The sequence below is a fragment of a genome, unplaced genomic scaffold (assembly GCF_019419815.1).
Source record: "Pyrus x bretschneideri cultivar Hongxiangsu unplaced genomic scaffold, Pyrus_bretschneideri_v1 Contig10, whole genome shotgun sequence".
NCBI classification, from domain to species: Eukaryota; Viridiplantae; Streptophyta; class Magnoliopsida; order Rosales; family Rosaceae; genus Pyrus; species Pyrus x bretschneideri.
Window position 1 is genome coordinate 3,014,843 of NW_025999391.1, and position 21,733 is coordinate 3,036,575.

The 21,733-nt window shown below is 35.9% G+C and overlaps 1 protein-coding gene across 25 annotated transcripts; it reads right to left on the minus strand.

Annotated features, from left to right (window-relative positions):
• Nucleotides 1-1,706: 1,706 nt before the first annotated feature.
• On the minus strand, nt 1,707-15,852 carry LOC103941925 (disease resistance protein RUN1). 25 transcript variants are annotated; one of them, XM_048565594.1, is made up of 19 exons: nt 14,863-15,846; nt 13,632-14,736; nt 12,995-13,285; nt 9,945-12,673; nt 9,493-9,734; nt 9,355-9,395; nt 8,832-9,031; nt 8,506-8,718; nt 7,914-7,995; nt 7,512-7,589; nt 6,667-6,809; nt 6,385-6,565; nt 5,605-5,686; nt 5,126-5,208; nt 3,361-3,579; nt 3,168-3,272; nt 2,943-3,062; nt 2,593-2,699; nt 1,707-2,103 (listed from the first exon to the last, which is right to left on the minus strand). In XM_048565594.1, the coding sequence occupies exons 1-4, from the start codon at nt 15,450-15,452 to the stop codon at nt 11,201-11,203; spliced, it is 3,459 nt and encodes a 1,152-aa protein (XP_048421551.1). In that variant the 5' UTR covers nt 15,453-15,846; the 3' UTR covers nt 1,707-2,103; nt 2,593-2,699; nt 2,943-3,062; nt 3,168-3,272; nt 3,361-3,579; nt 5,126-5,208; nt 5,605-5,686; nt 6,385-6,565; nt 6,667-6,809; nt 7,512-7,589; nt 7,914-7,995; nt 8,506-8,718; nt 8,832-9,031; nt 9,355-9,395; nt 9,493-9,734; nt 9,945-11,200. The 25 variants fall into 25 exon arrangements, with proteins under 25 accessions (XP_048421551.1, XP_048421532.1, XP_048421537.1 ...); XM_048565575.1 differs by lacking the exons at nt 6,385-6,565; nt 6,667-6,809 and having other exon boundaries at nt 9,945-11,040; nt 11,200-12,673; nt 14,863-15,847; XM_048565580.1 differs by lacking the exons at nt 6,385-6,565; nt 6,667-6,809 and adding an exon at nt 4,022-4,116 and having other exon boundaries at nt 3,168-3,304; nt 3,547-3,579.
• Nucleotides 15,853-21,733: the final 5,881 nt, after the last annotated feature.

Here is a 21,733-nt window from a genome sequence, read left to right on the forward strand (position 1 = left end):
GGGCCCATTTATGTGCCACATCAGAACTTAACGGAATTTTTAACAGAATTGTGACGAAATGACTACATTGATTTATGACACCTATTTTCAGGGACTACATTGATTGATTTTCAATTTCAGAGACCATCTTGATGGTGAGGGTCAATTTCAAGGACCATTTGTGATAAAAATTCAAAAAATAAAAACAAATGAATTTCAAATCAATAGGGTCAATTTCAAGGACCATTTGTGATAAAAATTCAAAAAATAAAAACAAATGAATTTCAAACTACGAAATCATGGGGGGATGTCAATTGAGAATCCTTACATTTGGGATTATTGTTTACCTTCTATTGCGCTCAATGTCATTCATTTTGATTGTATTGATAATAGTTGTACTAGAGGTTCTTGTTTTTAATGAATTTCTTTCTGGATAAAAATAAAATAAAAAATCATGAAGGGTTAAGAATATAGTTCTTCACTATTAGAGATTGCCTAAGATTTGACATTGTCTTTTCGACCACATGTAACAAATCAACCTATTAGGTTATTTATAGATAACCACTAAAAATCCAAGATCTATTTAGTTTGATTTTACCATAATAAGGTATTACACAATCATTACCACTACCAATCTCACTAGCATGCAATCTAATCTCAACAAGGACTAGCCTACACAAACACTTCACTGTAGGATCTAGGTGGCACACTTATTAGTGCATTAATAGTTTAGAATGTCAAGGTGACATAAGTAAGATAAAACCAATCTGAAGCCTATGAATTTTTAAATCAACAAGCGTGCAACCTACGAATAGAAGGATTCGGCTAAAGCATTATGAACTGTCAATCTATTTGCTATAATTGATTAACTAAATGACTTTAGTCTTAATTGATTTTTTTTTAAGAAACGATATTTTCAGGGTTATTTATAGTATGAACCGTTTCAACTATAAACACAAAATTTTGTGATTTGAACACGAAGCATCCTCCTCAACCTTGAGGAGCCAAGCAATATTCTTCTTTGACATGGCCAAATAAAAGAAAAGAAATTTGCACACAACAAAAAAGTCACTACAACGGTTATCGTAAGTCAATCACACACTATTAATTATATCATAAAACCTCATGGTAATTATCTCATAGATTTATGCCCAACTAACAGCTTCATAAACCATTGACAATAATTAAAACCCGTTTTCTTTTTCTTCTTTTTTTCTAAAAAATAAAGGTTTAGATTTTGGAGATGTTTTTTCGGTTAAAAGTTGAGAGGATTCACTTGTAGGTGAGAGGCTTTAAGCTTGATTCTCGACAAAGACAAGTTTGAACCACAATTTTGCTATCACATTGTGAAGCTTAGCACACACCCCTTCATCTTAGTGTAGTTATCTCATTTGTTAAAGATAAAAAACGTGGGAGACGACGGGGTGGGTTTTATTGAATGTGGGAAGGTGTTAAAGACGACATGTTTTTTGCGATGATGATGTTCCAATCAAACAATTGTGTCGGAAAATCTTTTTCGAACAAAATAATCTATATTTGTAAGAGTGCACAATCGTCGCAATTACAATTTTCGACCCTAAAATACTATTCTAGTCTGTCGTAAATATTATTTTCTATACAATAGGGTTATCGTTAGAACACCTCATCGGAAAAAATAAGGTAAAAGACATTTCTAATAGGAATTGAGGTAGGCAATATATGTTTTCAAGTAAAAATTCTACGGAGCATTGTTCGAAGAATGTTTTGTATTATCATTAATAAAACAAATACAAATAAGATCAACACTAATCCCACAAACTCTGAAAATGCAAACTTAAATTGTTTCGAAAATGTGCAGATAAAAAGCATGTTAAAAAACCTGAAAGCCAGCGAAGGGAAGCAGCATCATCCCACGTGCCCCATGTGCAAGATAATGTTTTCATATTGTTAAATGTTTTTCTGTTGTCCTTCCCTCCGTCCGAGCATCATTCCACGTTGAGCACCGGAAAAAGAAAAGTGACCAAACGCTACTCCCAAGCGCGTTTCTCTATCATCTCATACTGCTACCCTCACTCTCTCACCGCCCTCCAAGCCTCCCACAATGAATGAAACCATTTACTTGGGACCAAGGACGAAGTTAGAGACCTGCATGGATGGGAACATCCTCAAATAACAAAGTGATAAATTAAAAAGTTAAAGAATGTACTCAACAAAACACTTATATATCCAGAAAAAATGGTTTTTTTTTTTCATTATAAATCTGACATGGACACCAGCAACTCCCTTGTAGAAATAAAAAAACAACTTGAAAAATTAAAGGGAAATGATTAGACCCAATACTCTCTAATGAATTCCAACAAATTGAAATGGGGTTCAGATAAATTGGCAGAAATAAAAATAATGCATTCAAATACATGAACAAAAGATATTAGAACAACAAAAAAAAATCATGAGAATTCAACCTTGCGGTAAACTGTGGATCCCAAAACAAAAAGAATTATCCCTTCTCTATTTCCTTAGCTAGCCACCACTCTCAAAATTCCTCAATCCCTTATATCTCACAAAGAGAAACACATGCATGTCCATTTCAGCTCTTAAAACCGAAAGAAATGTTAGGGTTTCTTAGTTTCTTACCTAAATCCACCAATTTGAATCAAATCTCTGCAACATAGATGTGCAGCTATCAATGGTTCTTCCGCGCCTTTTTCAGATGAATTTTTGTAGTAGAACAATAGAACCAACTGTACAAAGGGTAAAATTGTTCATCAATACCATTTGGCATCTGCATCCAAAATATTGAAGAAATGAACTTAATGATTATGCAATGCAAGTGTGATATGGTTGATTGGTGCTTGATGTGAAGGGCATTCAACCACGTTTTAAGATGCAATTTGGACCAAGAAATGAGAATGACGAATAGGTGCTATGATGAGGGAGATTATATAACTGCTGAAATTCTGGATTGAAGGAAATATAGTACTTACATAGAGAAAAGGGTTCACCTTGAACACTCCACGTGCAGTGAATGAGAAACTCACTAAGAAAGTTGCCAAGAAAAGATTAAATGGCATGAACTCAATGCTTTTTGTTTTGAACACCAAATTCTGAAGAAAAAAAAGGGCATGAGTGAGAACAAATTCAACCATCTAAGAACAATCTGAATGAGGATCATTTGACACAGTTACGATGACAATCAATGGCAAACATACATGAAAATTAATGAAGCAGTACTCAAGTATCCAACGAATAATTGCTTCCCATTGTAGTCCAAAAACTTAAGCTGACAAAGACAATGGACACCAATAGAACAAAAACTGCAATTAATTAACAATGTCAACATCCTCATCTGCAATAAACATTTTAAAGAACAAATAGTCAGTAATGCAGAGTTGTAAAAGGTACCTTAATAAAATGAGATGCAGGTAGATTAGCTTAAGAGCTCTTTCAACAAAATGCTCAAGTAGGCTAACTGGAAAGCAGTGCAACTGAATTGACTGTAGTCCCAGTATAATACCACTCTTCACTAAAGGCATTCCATACCAGCAACATATCAAGCAATTCAAAAGTCCATATATGTAAGGCACTCACCAAAATTATTTTGTTGACTTGTTCATGATAAATCTGTTAAATGTTCACCTCGAATTAGAGCATCAAAGATTCAACAATCAATAGGGAAGTGCAAAATATTGAATATTAATTCAGTCGAGGAACTAAAAATTTCATAAATGGCTCTTAAATATTGAACCCTAAAAATTCAAACATCAAAGATAACACATCTAAACAATGAAAGATCAAGTCAATTACGCACCCAAGGCTACTAAAACATGAAGCACAACCACTTTGCATCACTCATAAAGAAACACAAAATTTTAACAGAACCCCATTAGTCAAAACTGAAAATTTCATAAAAAATCAAGAAAGAAACACAAATTTACTGATAAAATTCAACAATTTTAGTCAAATCCAAAACACAAAAATCCAAATTTCATAAGAAAATCAAGAAAAAAAATATTAATATTACTACTAAAAATCAATAATTTTTTTTTTCTTTTTCTAAAGATACCTTGTGAGAATTGCAGCACTGTTTTGTGAGATATAAAGGAGGCAATTTTGGAATCAAAAGTATCAACTTTGGCCGCGACGAACTCGTTCTCGGAACTTCAGAAACCCAAATAAAAAAAAAATCAATTTTCATTCTATAGATGTAAATTATAGCAGAAACCGATTATATGTGTATGTAAATGTATACATAGATATCCTGTAGAAGAAACAGAACAGATGACTGACTGAGAGGAGAGAGGTTGATTTGAAGCTGCTGTTAAAAAATTTGTCAATGGGGTCAAACTACCTATTTAAAAATGAAAGTCCTTACAAAATTCAAGGCTTGAAAATAAAATAAAATACAAATTCAAAAGAAATCAAAGCAATTAAAATATCTAACATTTCTTAAACAACTATTCAGTAAAGGACCAAAAAACCATGCCGTTGAACAAATCTGAGAAAAAAAAAGGAAATAAATTCAAGTTAAAAATTGCTTACCCACAAACCCAAACCACATCCCTAAACATTACACACCGCAAAACCCAAGAAATCACCAGAATTGAAAACCAAGAGCCACTGGGATCATTCACACGGTGACGAACTCTGATCACTTTCACCGATTGAATTCAATTTGAACAGAACTATAGATAAAGGTAATGATGAAATTTATTCCAATCTTAAAAAACAGAACCAAAAAATAAAAAATTAACTATCCAAAAACTCTAAATCACTCACCTTTGACACAGGAAATCTTGGAAGACAAACAAAAATGCGCCAAAGAGGAAGAGCAAAACACTTTCAAATCATGGAAGAAAAAAGAAAAAAAACCAGCACTTGTTACCAAGTCGAAAATTGTAGTCCAACGTAATAAACAGAATCCAAAAACTGATAGAGCTGAAAAAAATTATAATAACATTCTAATTCACATGCTAAAAACAACAATGACTACAAACAAAACACAGTTAATCTCCATACACAAAAGAAATGGAATCACCAATAAACACCAGGAAAATAAGCAATAAAGATACACTGAGGGTAAAGAAAATTCAAAATAATTTGAACAATTAACATTAAAAACCAGATAGCACCAATCCAAAGGACAAAACAGCACTCACAAAATTTTTACCTCTTTTCTTTTGCCTTTGTATCAATTGCAAACAAAAATTATTTGCCTTCAGCCAGGGCACACGGTTAAAATTTTTCAGACACCTATATACCAAAGAAATTTGTTACAATACATTGACAAAGCAAATAATCATTGATTAAACATAACTAACAAATCTGTACCCATGATCTCTAACCAACCATATGGTTTGCCTCATCACTTGTTCTCTACTGCCCTGTAACTAACAAAAACTATTTTACCTAACTAATAGAGGATAATTATACTCGCATTTAACCAACCAATGATCATTGATTAAACCTAATTAACAAATATGTACCCATGATCTCTATGCAACCATACGGTTTATCTTATCACTTGTTTCCTACTGCCCTCTAGCCAACAAAAACTATTTTACCTAATTAATAGAGTTTGAACAATTAACATTAAAAAACCATATAGCACCAATTGAAAGCACAAAACAACAGTCATCAAATTTTTACCTCTTTTCTTCTCCCTTTGTATCAATTGTGAACAAAAATTATTTGCCTTCAGCCAGGGCACACGATTGAAATTTTTAGACACCTATACACCATAGAAATTTGTTACAAAACACTGACAAAGCAAATAATCATTTATTAAACCTAATTAACAAATCTGTATCCATGATCTCTATCCAACCATATGGTTTACCTTATCACTTGTTCTCTACTGCCCTCTAACTAACAAAAACTATCTTACCTGACTAATAAAGAGTAATTATACATGCATTTAACCAACCAATGATTATGTAAACGAATACACATGTGGATGATAAATGAAGTTCTGAACTAAAAGTTGAGACAATGGATTGACAACCTATTAAATCAAATGAAAAATAATAATAATGAAAGAGATCAACTCTAATTGTCTTTCCTTGCACCATTTTCAGTTGGTCTCATAAGAATTCAAAAGTCACAATTTTTTCAGTTGGTCTTATAAGAACTCAAAATTCAAAGAAATAAGGCAGTGACTTTCCACTCAACATGGCTAGGTGCAATTCAATAATTGTTGGATTAGCAAATGACCATATATATAACAATCTTTCTCTAAAAAATAATAAACAAAGAATGAGCATCGGTGGCTTCAGTCTTCAATTTTCTATCCATCAATGAATTAAGCTCTGGTTGGTTTCTACTCAATATGGGTGGACGAAAGACGTTAATCACCAAAAAAAAAAAAAAATCACCCAGAGAAGCTAATCTTCTCCTGATGCAAAATCCCAGCTAGGTTCTGATACTAACCCTATTTTCCCATTTCGCTATAAAAGTCCATCAAATTCATATGCAACAGCCATTCTCATTTCTGGTTTCTTGACGGAATAAACTGTGCCTAAGAAGAACGAAAAAATGGTGCCTTGATTTGTAGGACTCTACCAATGAGTGCACTGATATATATCTCCATGTCCAATAGCCACAAACACAACTGCAATCTCCAAATGTAAGAAAAAACTAAATCTGAAAGCTGGCATTTAGTGCACTGAATCTGAAATTAGATAATGTTATTGCAGCAGCAGCATTTAGTACCTAGTGGAAATCAAACTCATTGAACAGTCTAGCTAGTTAATGTAATCCACGAATTACCATAGAGTCTTTGCTATGTATCATACAAATACAACCTCTATCTTGAAAATTCAGCAAAGAAAAGAGAATCATCAAACCCATCAAACCTTGTGAAAAGAGCGCATGTGGGAAAGACCAATATCAGTATCGAACACATAGAAACCACAGCGGTAATAACATTCAAAAAAGTCTTTGTTCTATACGACACAATAAAAGCAATAGCAGTGAAGCATAAAAAGTATAAATAAAAAATTGGGGATTGTAAATTGTAATCTAATCACCCAATAAAATAAAACAGAAATTAAGCACAACAATATCAAAATTAAAAGGAAGGAATAATATGAAACCTTGTGCATCGAACACTCGTGAGAATGAATCACACAACAATCAAGGGTGGATAAATCACAAAAATGACAATTAAAGGGCACCTAACGGACACCCCCATCTCTCTCTCTGCAATCGCAGAAATCCCTCGGGTTTCACAAAGCAAAAACAAAATGCTTTTCCATCCCTTACCCATACCTATACCTCCCGTTCCCTTTAGCCTTGCAGAAAATCCTCCCATCTCTCTCTCTCACCCTTGTCCCATCTATCTGTTTGCAAATCACAGAAAAGAAACCCTAAACAAATCCCTGAAATCCCTCGCCTAAATCCTCCCACATTTCTCTCGGACACCCCCTATCTCTCTCTCTCTCTGCAAACCCTAAACCAAATCTCGTAAATCCTATCTCGGACACCCCACATAAAGCAAAGATATTAAAGCAATCTCTTCTTAATACTTTGGAACAATGAAGCAAAATGGTACTTACTTGTTCCTTGTCCAAAACCGTTGGTACCACCACACATTGTTATCAATTGTGGGTTTATCAAATCCTTCATGGCTTAGACTGCATGAAGAATTAGAAACTAAAAGATGAATATATGATGTAAATCATCATATAAATGTAACTGCATTTAAAAAAAAAAAAAAGGGAATGAACAAATTGAATTCTTTTTCATCAATATGTAACTACATGAAAAGTTACATTGAATGCAGACTCCATCAATTGCCCCAAAGTCATTGTTAATTGAAAATCAATACCAAACCCATAAATACCACCATTGAATTTGGCAAAACCCAAAAACGAAATACAAAATATTACTCATATAATCACAGAAAAACATGAAATTTGAGCACCCATGTGGCCAAGTTAAAGGATAAAGGCACTCACATCATCGTAGTACTCTTTGGGAAGACCTTCCAATACTGGTTCTTCCTTTTTCTTGCTCTTCCTCAAAACTGCCATAAAAAACCTAGAGAAGCACACAAATTCAGAAAAGAAAAGGTCCAAAACTGCCATAAAAATTCCAGAAAGCATACAAATTTATCAGAAAGAAAAGTTCAAATTACAAAAACCAACTGATGTGAGTGAGTAGTGAGAGGTTGTGTTAGGCACCTGAAACATGTTTCCTAAGCTAACCGTTTCTTAACATCTCCATTATAAGTGCTCTAAATGCATTTTGTTGGTTTACTAAAAAAAAGTGTGATGTTGAATCATCTTTTGTTTGTATATCCAGGCCAGTTTATTGACATATCTATTTAGATTTAGTGCAAAACATGTTAATTAAGCTGAATGAAACAAATAGATCATGCCCAAAAGTGTTGCGCTATTACTGGAAGAATAAATTTCAGTTGATCGTTCATATCATGGTTTGGAAAAGTGAAAATAAAAAACAAATCAAATTGTATCTAATAAAAACTCTAAATTCGAACAACAAATGCAAAAACTACGTCGTTTATTAGGACGAAGAATTGCAACTCACATGGCCGTCGGGATTTCCAGACTGCCCCCAATAGATTGTGGATGTCCAAAACCTTCAGAAACCCGGAACTGTCCAGCTTGATATCCGGGTACAGGTTCCATTTCAACTCTGAAAATCCCTTCTCCGATTCCATCGAATCGCTTGCCAGTTTCGGCTTGCTCTCAAAGCCCGGACTTTGCCAGCTCAAAACTATTTTCCAGGAATTCCTCTTCCCTGCATTCACAAACACGCCGTCAATTTCCTGTCAATTTTGGACTTAAAAAGAGAGTGAGGAGTGAGACAAAGAGAGGGAGTGAGGAGAGAGAGAGAGAGAGAGAGAGAGATACCAGTGAGGTTGTTGGAGGAGGAGAGGGAGGAAGGTGAGGGAGTGGAGATGGTGGCGGGAGTGAGGTGGAGGCGAGAGAAGGGAGACGGCGGCGAGAGGAGAATAGGACGGAGGTGAGACCGTCTGTGTCGTGGGTCTGTGAGACAGAGAAGGCAATGAGGGTTTGAGAAGGAAACGGAAAAGGCCTGCTTTATTCCCTTCCTGCGATCATCAACGCGTGTGCATCAAGATCAGCGGCAGAGAGAGCATGTGGCAAATTTGTAAATAAGTTGAAATTCACCCCCAAAACACCGTTCAGTTGAATAGTGTAATTGGAATCCCTTCTTTAGACTAAAGTAATATATATAGATGGAAGCGTGCATGAAATCATAATGAATTACCAGAAGCTCACACTCAACATATCCTAGTACATTAATGAAGCCACCCATTTATAACTCAGGCACAAAACTATACAATGCTTGCAAACATTTAGTCATAAACCAAACATCAGAACTGAATCTACGATTTGAGGATTGATCACATACCAGCTTAACAGCCACCTCATCCCCACTGTATACATTTACACCTAACACCAGAAGAGCAATTTCATTACAAAACACATTAAATTAACACAATGAATAATTTTCTAAGGAAAAAAGGATATCAAGCACTGATTACCATACCTAAATAGAGTTCTCCGAAAGACCCACTCCCAATCTTCCTCCCCAGCTTAAACTTCCCAGCAATCACATGCTCCATGATGCAACAATGTCCAATACGATTCGACCCACATGCTCAAACTGGCTTTATTTCACAGCAATTTGTGCAAAATTCTTCCTTCCTAATCAAATCCAGCTGCACGGCATGCTCAAAAGGTGAATATATGCATATCCTCTTCTCATTCATCCACTTTGAAATGTGCAACCTATAACACATTATTACGAAAGCAGAGGAATTTCCAATTACTTATGATACAAACAAACACATTAACTAACAAAAATCCTAATTCCCTCTATCACTCACTTTCTTTAACTAAAATTTAATTACTTTGATGCTTCTTTCATTTTTCTTTCATTTTTTGAGCAACCAAACAGAGGATAACACAAATTGCAAGGTAAGAAAGAAAGATAGAAACCTGGAGGGCTTGGGAGAAGCGTTTCCGCTTTTGGAGGTCGTGAATGATGCGCTGAAGCTTGGTGACTCGGATTTTGTTGCCATTGTAGACCCAGTCGTCGAGCTCTGGAACCACATTCAAGCTAGGGTTTCCGAGCGTGCTGATTTTGTTGTGGAGGGTCGGCTACTTGGTCCTGCTCGTGTAGTAGGTCATGCTCGTGTAGTAGAACCTGCTCGCATTTCGGATTAGGGTTCTGGTGAAGAGCTTCGGATCCATGATTTGGGATTTAGGGTTTTTGGAGTTGGGGGAGAAGAACCAGAGAAATGAAAATGAGGGGGGCTTTTGGAGGAATGGGGAGAAGAACAGAAGCGAGCTTCCCTCCATAGTTGAGGTTTTAGGCCTGTGGGAGAGGAGTTGTAGAGATTCTCCAACTCTCCTAAGGATGCAATTGGAGCTTCGAAAATAAATCGAAATTTTCGTAAATAAATCGAAATTTTCAATCTCAAACTGAAGAGACGGTGGCATTTTTGTAAATAACTCAATAAGACATTTGTGTGCTACTTTGTGGTGTGATTTTAATCCTATCAACCATCTTCAGAATCGTCATCTTATCTTGTTTCTTCTTCTACTTCTGATTCCATCGATATGAAGACATGATCAAATTTGAATTTCTCAGCATCTTCGGCATACAAAGGGCATATACCACAACTTTCCACCTTCATATAAGAAGCAGAAGTAGGTCATCCTTTAGAAACCACATGGCAGAAGTCAATAGAGGCCTCTTTGGCAAGTTTGTAAACATCAGGGGAGCAGTTTTTTACTACATCTTCACTTCTAAAGGCCTCATTCCACCCATGCATGTGATGTTCGTGGCCTATGCTTTAAAGATTTGAGAAGTGAACAATTCATGGCTTTCACCCGTGAATTTTTCAATGAAATTAGCTCTTACCCTTAAGTCACATTGCGGCTTTGAAACCCTAGACACAACAGTTGAGCGTGCAAAACCCAATAAACTTGTTTGAAACCAATCTGGACGAAGCTTGATGTTTAATGAAGATCCCTCACTTTGATAGCTGAACCAATTTGGAATTTCTTTTCCCGGACATCCAACATTAATCTGAGGCCAAAGTAGGTACTCAGTAGTTACCACTTGCATAATAGTTACCACTCGCATAATTCTAATCTATGCTTCATCCATTATGTTGCTGCTTGCAGTATTATCCAATTTTGGGCAATTAGTAGAAAATTTGCAAAAAATGACCATGTTAAACCCAACCTTATGTGAGTGCTGTCCTTGAATTTGACACCGTCTTCAGCGACTTGCAGCCTTGAGCTTCAACATTACATAGCACTGGGAGCTCCGGTAAAGATTGAAGCCGCTTGCAGCAGACAATGTTGAGTTTGGACAACCGAGAAGCTAGTTTGATGCTTGCAGGTATGCTCGTAATCTTGGTTCCAGACAGAGATAAAGATCGCAATGAGGTTGAGCAAACGAGACTACCAGGGATTTCCAATATACCGCTGTACTTGAGATCTAGTACTTCTAAAGAGAGAAAACCGACAGAGCTGGAAGGCAATTTTTCAAGTTGCCGACAGTTAGAAAAGTAGAGAGATTTAAGATTGGTTAAATTGTAGATACTTGTTGGGACATCCTTAAGGTTCCTGCAGTCGCTAAGGTCTAAAGTTTGAAGCTTAATTAGATTTTCAATAGACGAAGGAAGCATTTCGACACCTGTCCCTTGCAAAATAAGAGACACCAAATGTTCCAATTCCTCAGAGATCTCTGGGAAGTCTTCAAGTTTAAAGCAGCAAGAGAGATCAAGTTTCTTGAGATATTTCAACTTACAAATGCTATTTGAGATACTTGAAAGCCTTCTGCAAACTTGTAGTTGAATTATTTGGAGATGAGGGAGAAACTCGATTGATAAGTGTAGCTCTTCAACTGCTGTTCCACTTAAATTTAAGGACTTCAAATGTTCCATTGGCTCCAAGATCTCTGGGAAGTTTTCAAGTTCAGTGCACCCAGAGAGATCAAGTTTATTGAGATATTTCAACCTACAAATGCTATTTGAGATACTTGAAAGCCTTCTGCAGGCTTGTAGTTGAATTATTTGGAGATGAGGGAGAAACTTGATTGATGAGTGTAGCTCTTCAACTGCTGTTCCACTTAAATTTAAGGACTTCAAATGTTCCATTGGCTCCAAGATCTTTGGGAAGTTTTTAAGTTTAGTGCACCCAGAGAGATCAAGTTCATTGAGATATTTCAACTTCCAAATGTTGGCTGGTAGACTCACAAGTCTCTTGAAACAAACCAATGATAATTTACTTATATTCTTGGGAAGCTCAGAAAACTCACCAAGAGATGTGCAGCCCTCAATATGAAAACCATCAGAGACTTTCAGCTTACACCTGTTGCTTGGAAGTTTCTCAAGGTCTTTGCAACGACTTATATTCAAGTAAGAAATATTTTCGTTAGACCAAATTGATTCAGGCAACTCTTTTATACCACTGCCTTCTAAATTTAAGTATTTAATATTTGCTGGCATTTCTGCAAGATACTTGAGTTTGTTGCAGTATGTAAGATCAAGATGAGTAAGCTTGTCAAGATGTTGAAAATACCAAGGAATTTCAACCAAACGTTTACAGCCACCAAGATTTATGTGCACAATTTTTAGACTCCCAGATAGATTTGGAACTTCAGTTAGATACTCAGAGTAATGCAGATCGATAACTTCTAAGTTCACAAGTATCTGCAACAAATTAAATAGAAATATCAAGAATTAATATACTTTCTACGCTTGTTTTTATACAAGAATAAAAGGCATATAATTAGGTCTGACAATTTTTTAAGTGACATGTTCACCTAACATGAAACAACACAAAATTAAAAGGTTTGGGGTCGACACGTTAACAAATCAGGTTATTATTGAGTAACCCGATAAGCACCTGTTAAGATAACTCGTTACACAATATAAAAAATATTAATTTAATAAGTTTAAATAGCTAAAAAAACGTATGATAAAATATATTTAAGCGGCAATGTGGTGTGTGCAAACTCTATTATATAATACCTGGTCTTCTTTCCAAAGCTTCTTAACTTTGCTATTGGGCATATGAAGCTCAACTAGATTTTGAAGAGAAAAGTTTGACGGCAAAAAATCTAGTGGATATTTCCACCAATAAAGATAACGAAGAGAATTGGGAAGATCTAGAGAAGGGGTGAATCCGCGGTAGATGCCAAATATTTGAGACTTGACAATTAGCAATCTTAGGTTAGACATCACCTTGAAGCAGTCACGTTTCAATGGTCGCTTTTCAATCTTAAACCAATCAACGGATATGGCTTGAACAATTGGAGTTTCCTGACAATATGGACAAAGTTTAAATGTGAATATATATTTATAGATATTTTCAACCCGTTAAAATGTAATGCACATTTTGAAAAAAGAATTCTACGAAGTTATAGGATAATCTAAGAGTATTTGCGAAGGTAATGATGTACAAGTGTCTAGTGAAATATCTAAGATAATTATATCCTCCTCTACTTGTCTAAAAAAACAAATATGTGTTCATATTCCAATGACTTCCTAACACAGTAAAATTCATTTTTAAGAATCTGGTATTACTTTGTTGTGTTATCATCTAAAACTCGCTATTTATTTTTCCTTAAAAGAAAAATAATAATTTGAATGTATTTGGCACACTTACTGTGTTACTCTTCAGTACATGATATACATCCTCATCCGCGAACAACCTATTCCGTTTCCCAGGATCTTCAATGCATTGTTCTTGAATAATTGTCCTTCCCATTTCTTGTAGCAAATCATGCATCTGTATGGTTTTCCGTCTAAATATATCATGATGAATAGATATGAGGGACATGTCAACAAGAACTCTAATTCCAGCCGCTGCAAAGCGTCCATGGATAGCTAACAATTTTATTACCTCATTCACATCCTCCCCATTATGAAAACATGCTACATCCAAAAATATCTCCTTCTCATATCTTCCCAGTCCATCATAACTTAGTCTTAACACACTCTGGATATTTTCATTGGGAAATTCTTTCAATTTGTCCAATTCATCTTCCCAGTCTTCTTTGCTCTTGCAATTTAGGAATGAGGACCCCAAAAGTATAAGAGCTAAAGGAACACCTCCAGCATAAGACACCGCCTTTTTTGCCAACTCCCTATAATCTGTTCTAGGAGTACTGTTGTTCTTGAAAGCATGCGAACAAAAGAGCTGAAAAGCGTTATCCCATTGTAATCCCCCAACCTTGTAGATCTTACACTCTTCAACAGTTTGCCTAAGTATTCTTTTATCTCTACTTGTGATAATGATTCTACTTCCAGTGCCATAGTGTAGATGCTTGGCCGCTAGACGTTCCATTTGCATTGAATTACTCACATCATCAAGAACAATGATGACCTTTGTATGGCTGAGCCTTTTTCGAACATTAGTTGATCCTATGGATAGACCTTTTTCCTTCAATATCTGACTGAGAAGTTCATTTTGCAAGTGTTCTAGCCCTTCTTTTTGTTCTCTCTCCCTAACATTTCTAAGAAAACAAGAAGCTTCAAATTTAGAAGAGAGTTTGTAAAACAGAGTTTCAGCAAGGGTGGTCTTGCCAATACCACCCATGCCCCAAATACCAACAGTGATGCAAGCGTCCGGTGAATGAATGCCTAATAGAGATTCAATTTGCTCGATCCGGCTTTCAATTCCAACAAAGCCCTTTAAATCGCAGGATGATTCGAGACACAATTTGGTCCAAATATGATCAACAACTTTTTGAATTAGATCTGCCTCCGTCCTACCATATAGATATATATGATTAGATAGTAAAGCAATAGTTAAGTCATAAATACGCTTTACCAAATCTTGTCACAAGTTTAAAGAAAATTTATAATTTATACAAGTTAAAGAATGAGATAGTTACCCGGAGTTGTTTGAATAATCAAACCCAGATAGCTTGGCTGCAGTCGTCAAAGCATCCCTCCACTTGTGCACTTTATCGATATTGTCCTTAAAACGTTTTTCAAGTTGAGCAAATGCATCCGCGTAAGTTCCGTGTTGATTTCGTACATCAGATGGGTTGATGTTGTAGAATACGGGTATAACCATCTGGCCATATCTTTCCTTGCACTCGAGTATATGCACAATTTCATCCAAACACCATGTGGAAGAAGAATAGTTTTGTGAGAAAATGATAACCGAAATCGTGGATTTCTCGATTGCCTCTAGAAGGGCAGGTCCTATTTCTTCTCCTCTCTGAAGTCTGTAATCTATGTAGGTTTCAATTTTCTTCTGAAGTAAGGCAGCATGAAGATGGCTTGTAATACCAAGGCGAGTGTCCTCACCTCTGAAACTGATAAACACATCATACTTTTCCCGACGAGGGGGAATATTAGCTTCAATACCACCATCATCATCATCATCATCACCCGCAGCAGCAGCTGCTGCTGATGATGGAGAAGAAAATGTTAACGATCTGCAGCACATATGCAAGATAGTCATGATACACTCCATCTGTTTCCTGTGTTTCACTCAAGGAACTAACAATGGACTTGTAGGAATAAAAAATTAAAAAAAAAGAGAAAGAAGTGAGTGCTTGATAATATGTCGAAGAAAGAGAATGGGATATTGGAGATGAAGGAAATTTTATTAATTTGCAATTGGGAGAGGATCCAATCAAGCAAATTAAGACAGTGAGAGGTAGAAATTGGGATTCCAGCAAGAGAGGAGAGAGGAGTTGCCCGCAGAGACTTGGATCAGATTTTAGTTCAGCAATTGTACTTGTTGACTTGATTCGACAACACGCACAAAGTTAATGAAAATTTTATGGTACTCTCTCCAAGAAGATATCCAAAGGGATAATGAAAAAAAGTGCAAATGGAGAAGAAAGACAAATTAAGGGCACATCATCATCGGTCCATAATTTTTTTTAAAGTTGACAAATGACTAGTGGAGTGCATGGTAGTGGCAAACACACAGTAGCCAATAGGCCCCCTCTTCCCGGTCTTACGCGCATTATGTACTAATAGAAAAGAACTATAATAAAGAGTATTCCTCAATCCAATTTATTTAGAATTTACACAATTAAACATGTGTTCTTTTTGTATCATATTTCATAACTATCAAGCATTTGTCAATTTTATACTTTTAAGACTTAAAAGAATAGTTCACAACTTTGCTAAGGTGGCCCTGCTGATAATGTTTTGTATGGCCAGATGAGACTCGATCCAAACGTAGGTTTGATGAAACAAGGCTCAGTTATAAGGAAATGTTTTGCCGTGTTTTGTTCATGGGCCCTCATTTTGTACAAAATTTTCGAAGGCAATACTCAATATTTTGGTTCCTCGGCAACTCAGACAAAATAAAGGCATATCCTTCAGTAATCTTCCTCGATCAGGGACTTGAGAGACTCCCAATAAATGCTACTACACTTTGGTACTCAAAAGTTTTGTGATTACTAAATAATTTGGATTTTTCAAGTCCTCGACCGAAAAACTTTCCTCACTTGGGAAATTGAGGGAGCACGGTTTGTACTATACTTCACCAACCTCGAAACTATCGAGCATCTGTCAACTTTATACCTTTGAAGATTTAATGAATGGTTCATGTTGAGGCAACCCTGCCAAAGTACGTGAGTTCTCTCCAATCAATAGACAAATCACGACATGACAAGTGTTCACACCAGAATAAAGTTCCTAGAATCCCACGTCGACCGCAGACGAGAACATGAGACTCTCCTCAACTAAAAAAGGAAATCATTATCTCACAATTAAGAGCTAATTAAATTATTCTGCTTAATCCCTTATTAGAACTCATTAATGATGATTATATTTAAACATTTGCATCATGTAAACTCTACATTATTAATGAGGACTCCTCTACCCTCGTGGACGTAACCCAACTTAGGGTGAACCACATATATCTTGTGCTGGTTCCTTATGTCTCATCTCTTTTCATATTGAGCCTAGCTAGGTGACCCAAGCAACCTTGCGAAGGTCACAACCTCGACACCTTATGTTGTTCCAAAGGCAACCCAATTTTGTGCATCAACACAACGTAACAAAAAATTCCGAAAATGAATGTGAGAGCCTTCTTCGAGAATATTAAATGGGGCTTTCGATGAAAGCATCAATTTGTGCTAGCAAAAATCCGCCGTCTTCAATCCTGAAGAATTTGTACCTACAAAACAAATAAAAAACTTTTGGTCAAGCCCAAAGTCTATGCGCCCAAGAGGTGTGAGGGGCGGGGGTGGTTTGGCCAAGGGATCTCTGATGCCTAAGTTAGTTTTTCTCTGAAAAGTTAGTTTTTCTCTGAATAGAGAGAGCTTAGGGCTTAAGTGCATAACAAAATCTTACTAGAAATTGGTGGAGATGAAATATTTATAAGGAGGTGGATGACCATAGCATTAGGTTTTTTTCCTACACATGGCAGCTTCCCATTGGCCAAAATATGTCATCCGTAGGATGAATGAGATAATATCCTTGAATAATGATGGAAGTATTTTTATTGATTGTGATGAGAATTCCTTATTTGTTTGAGTTGATCTTCAATTAGTATATTAAAGATAAGATTTTAGTAATTAATCATATTTTAAATACCATTGTCGTAGTCTGCTACTCAAACCTACAGGGATTGAACTGCGCGTGAAAATAGTTGTGGGCCTTACATATTTAATGAGGGCATTCTTGTCTTCTTCGATACAAAGTTCACGGTGTCTTCTTCTAAAATTTTGATATTACTTTTGGCTCCACAATCATCGTTATCACCACCAATAGCAGCTATAGCAGATGACAGAGCAAAAAATGTTAGCGATCTGCAGCACGTGCAAGATAGTCATGATACACTCTATCTGTTTCTGTGTTCTTTGAAGGCAAGAACAATGGACTTGTACATCAAAAAGAAAGAGAAAGAAGCAAATGCCTTAAAATATATCAAAGAAAGAGCACAGGATATTTCTAGGAACTCACACGAGAACTTCCTAGTGGGTTTACTTTGGAGTTCCCAATTAATTAATCTCGTTTATCTTGTACTCTAAATTTCATGAACTTGTTTTGACCCTCAAATTCTTGAGTGCTCTTTTAACCTTCTCGACATGGTTTATCACTCGATTAGTGAGGAATTCATGATAGATCGACTTGGCGGGTGCTTGCGCCACTTTCATATCAATGCTAGCAGGAACCATTGAAATATAATCTTATTGTGAGTTTACCAAACTTACCAAAAAGGAATTCTAAAGTCGTATAGACTACTTTAAGTGGTTCTAACTTGTGTGCAGGTATACTTATTGAGCTATTGGCTAGCATGGTGATGAGCTATTAGCTAGCATGTTGATGAGCTATTGAATAGCATGTTGATGAGCTATTGGCTAGCATGTTATTGAGTTATTGACTAGCATGTTGATGAGCTATTGACTAGCATGTTGATGAACAATTGGCTAGCATGTTGATGAGCTATTGGCTAGCATGTTGATGAGCTATTGATTCAGCCGTACAGGTCACGTAAGGTGACTCTGGCTAGCATGTTATTGAGCTATTGGCTAGCATGTTGATGAGCTATTGATTCAGTCGTACAAGTCACGTGAGGTGACTCCGGCTAGCATGTTGATAAGCTATTAGTTCAGCCGTACAGGCCACAATAGGTGGATCCGGTTGACATACCATTTCATATTGATTTATTTCACTTAGATTACTTATTCTTGTTGAGATATTTGACACAGCATAGCTGTGAGATTGTTATTTTGGTTATGGTTTTGAGTTATATTCACACCTGTTATTTTCTGGGAAATTATATAGGTGTTACGGCGAGGGGTTACTACCTTTGGTAATTGAAATTGATTTGCAAAGTTTTGTTTCGCTCACTCACATATTCTATTTGCACCCCTTCAGGTTCTAGTAGCAGAGTTCCGTATCGACGAGGATTCGTGGCACTTTTTAGTACAGATGTCTTCTTATGATGTTATAATCATTATCTTACATTACTGTACTATACCTATGCTCTGTATCACGTGCGAAATAGGTCCAGACCCGCTCATCGCCCACTCGTGTACTTAAGCACTTTTAGGTTTTAATGTATTTACATTTTATATATTATCACACTTTATGGCTTCGTCACATTCTAGGTGTCGGCCAGCACAACTCGATTCGAGGTCCTAGTGGACATTCCGAGTCGGCGTGTCTCAGTTTGGTATCAAAGCAAATTATGTATTCTATCGGTAAGAACTCTGAGACGTGATTTGATAATTGGTCACAGGCTACGATAACTCATGATGTCTCGATATTCGTGCGAGGGAGTTGTAGTGCGAACCTAAGGTGAGTAGGTCTTTTCCCTTCTATTGTGTGTGTGTGTGTGTGTGTGTGTAAAATTGACATCTCCACAAACGTTTTTAAATTGAATATTTCATATAATTTATGTGAATGCTTTAAAGGACTAGTGCGAACTACGAATTGCTTGATCCCTGTTTAGGGTACGTAGGCAGTCTAACGAGACGTTAGATGCAGCCATACAATAGACGAGGCCTTTTGGGGACTCATTGGCTTCGGGTTCCATAGGAACTCCGAAGTTAAGCGAGTAGCGCACAAGAGCAATCCCATGATGGGTGATTCATTGGGAAGTTCTCGTGTGAGTTCCCAGAAACAAAACCGTTAGGGCGTGGTCGGGGCCCAAAGCGAACAATATCGTGCTACGGTGGAGTCGAGTTCGGAATGTGGTGGGGGCCGAAGCCGGGATGTGACAACTATCATAAGTCAATTACACACTATTAATTATCTTATAAAACCTCATGGTAATTATGTCATAGACTTATGCATGACTAACAGCTTCATAAGCCATTGACTATAATTAAAACCCATTTTTTTTCTTTTCTTTTTCTTTTTTCTAAAAAATAAAGGTTTAGATTTTGGAGAGTTCTTTTCGGTTAAAAGTGGGAGGTGAGATCTTAACTTAGATTTTCACCAAATACGAATTAGAACCACATTATTAGTAGCGTATTGTGAGACTTAGCACACACCCCCTCATCTTAAATAGGTAATCTCATTTGTTAACAACAAAAAGTGGGAGATGGTGGGGTGGGGTTTATTGAATGTGGGAAGGTGTTAAAGACGACATATGTTTTTTGAGACGATGTTATCCTGACAAAACAATTGTGTCAGAAAATCTTTTTAGAACAAAATAATCTATATTTGTTAGAGTGCACAATTGCCGCAATTACAATATTCGATCCTAAAATACTACTATAATCTGTCGCAAATATTATTTTCTATACAATAGGGTTATCGTTAGAACACCTCATAAAAAAAAATTAAATAAAAGACATTTTCGATGGGAATTGAGAGGTAAGAAATATGTGCTTCCTAGTAAAAATTCCACTGTTCAAATAATATTTTGTATTATCATTAATACAACTCAACATTAGTCCCTCGAACTCTGAAAATGCAAACTCAAATGGTTTCGAAGATGTGCAGATAAAAGCATGTTAAAAAGCCTGAAAACCAGCGAAGAGAAGCAGATCATCCCACGTGAAGCAGCATCATCCCTTGTGCCCCATGTGCAAGATAATGTTTACGTACTGTTAAATGTTTTTCTATTGTCCCTTAACTCTGTACGAGCACCATTCCACGTTGGGCACCAGGAAAAAGAAAAGTCAGCAAACGCTACCCCAAACGCATTTCTTTATTATCTCATACCGCTTCCATCACGCTTTCACCGCGCTCCAAGCCTCCCACGATGAATCAAACCACTTACTTGGGACCATTTTTAAAAACTTTTTGTTTTCTCATCTTTTCTTTAATCTCAACAAAATATAAGTATATAAAAAAATAACAACCCTCCTTTTTCAGTATATACTATATTATTACATGTTAGTTTATTTGATATTGTTTTCAATTTTTTCAGTATATACTATATTAGCAGATTGTTGGATTAAAAGTCCGAATTATCTTTAATGGACTTCCACTAGCTTCATACTCTAGCGTCTAGACGGGCCTAAGCATCCGCTTAGACAGACTAGATAATTTTAAATAAACTTTTTATATATGTTTATTATATAAATAAATTAGACTAAAAAAGAATAAAAAAACATTACCCAAAAAAACTTGAAAATATTATTTGTTAAATTAATCTCTGGCTAATCACTAAAAAAAATAAAAATAAAAATTCCCTAATGTAAAGAATGTAAACTGACAGAAGGGCATTATATGGATTGTCAAATTGGTCATGGTTTTACCATTATTAAAAATATAAATTGTCCAGTTAGCCTTGATTTTATCTATCTTTTTAGTATTTTATTCAATTTTCTGTTTTTTCTCCGTGCCCTAGTGTAGTTTTATCACACTTCTATATTTTATTATGTTTTTCTCTTTCTCTGTTCCACTCTTCCATTTGAACTCGCACCTTTCCCTGTCACTCACTCTCTTTACCGTTTCAATTTCTTTCTCAGAAAACCAAATCGTGGTCTTCCTATTCCACACGATCCGAATCATAGGGAGCTAAGAATATAATCATTCACTACTAGATTACATAAGATTTGGAATCTATCTTTCCAATGTTATCAAGAAATTAAGCGTAGAACTTAGCTTGAAAGTATGCTAGAAAAATAAATGGTAGACTGCCCTTATAGTTAGTGCATTTCTATTCAACTCAATATATTTTGAGTTAACACTTCCATTTTTCTTTAGTATAAATTAGTGTAGAATATCGCTTGTAACCAAAAAAAAAAAAAAAATCATTCTCATTCAATTGACGTGTTTACTTGTTTGACATTTAAATTTTGAACTTTCTCAATTATTGACCAATTTCTT

Excerpts from the sequence above, each read along its gene's own strand:
- LOC103941925 (XM_048565575.1), bottom strand. The coding sequence starts at position 15,452 with ATGGAGTGTATCATGACTATCTTGCATATGTGCTGCAGATCGTTAACA. Across the intron at positions 14,737-14,862 it reads GATTATTCAAACAACTCCGG|GACGGAGGCAGATCTAATTC; the intron begins GTAACTATCTCA and ends TCTATATGGTAG. Across the intron at positions 12,674-12,994 it reads AGCTTTGGAAAGAAGACCAG|ATACTTGTGAACTTAGAAGT; the intron begins GTATTATATAAT and ends AATTTGTTGCAG.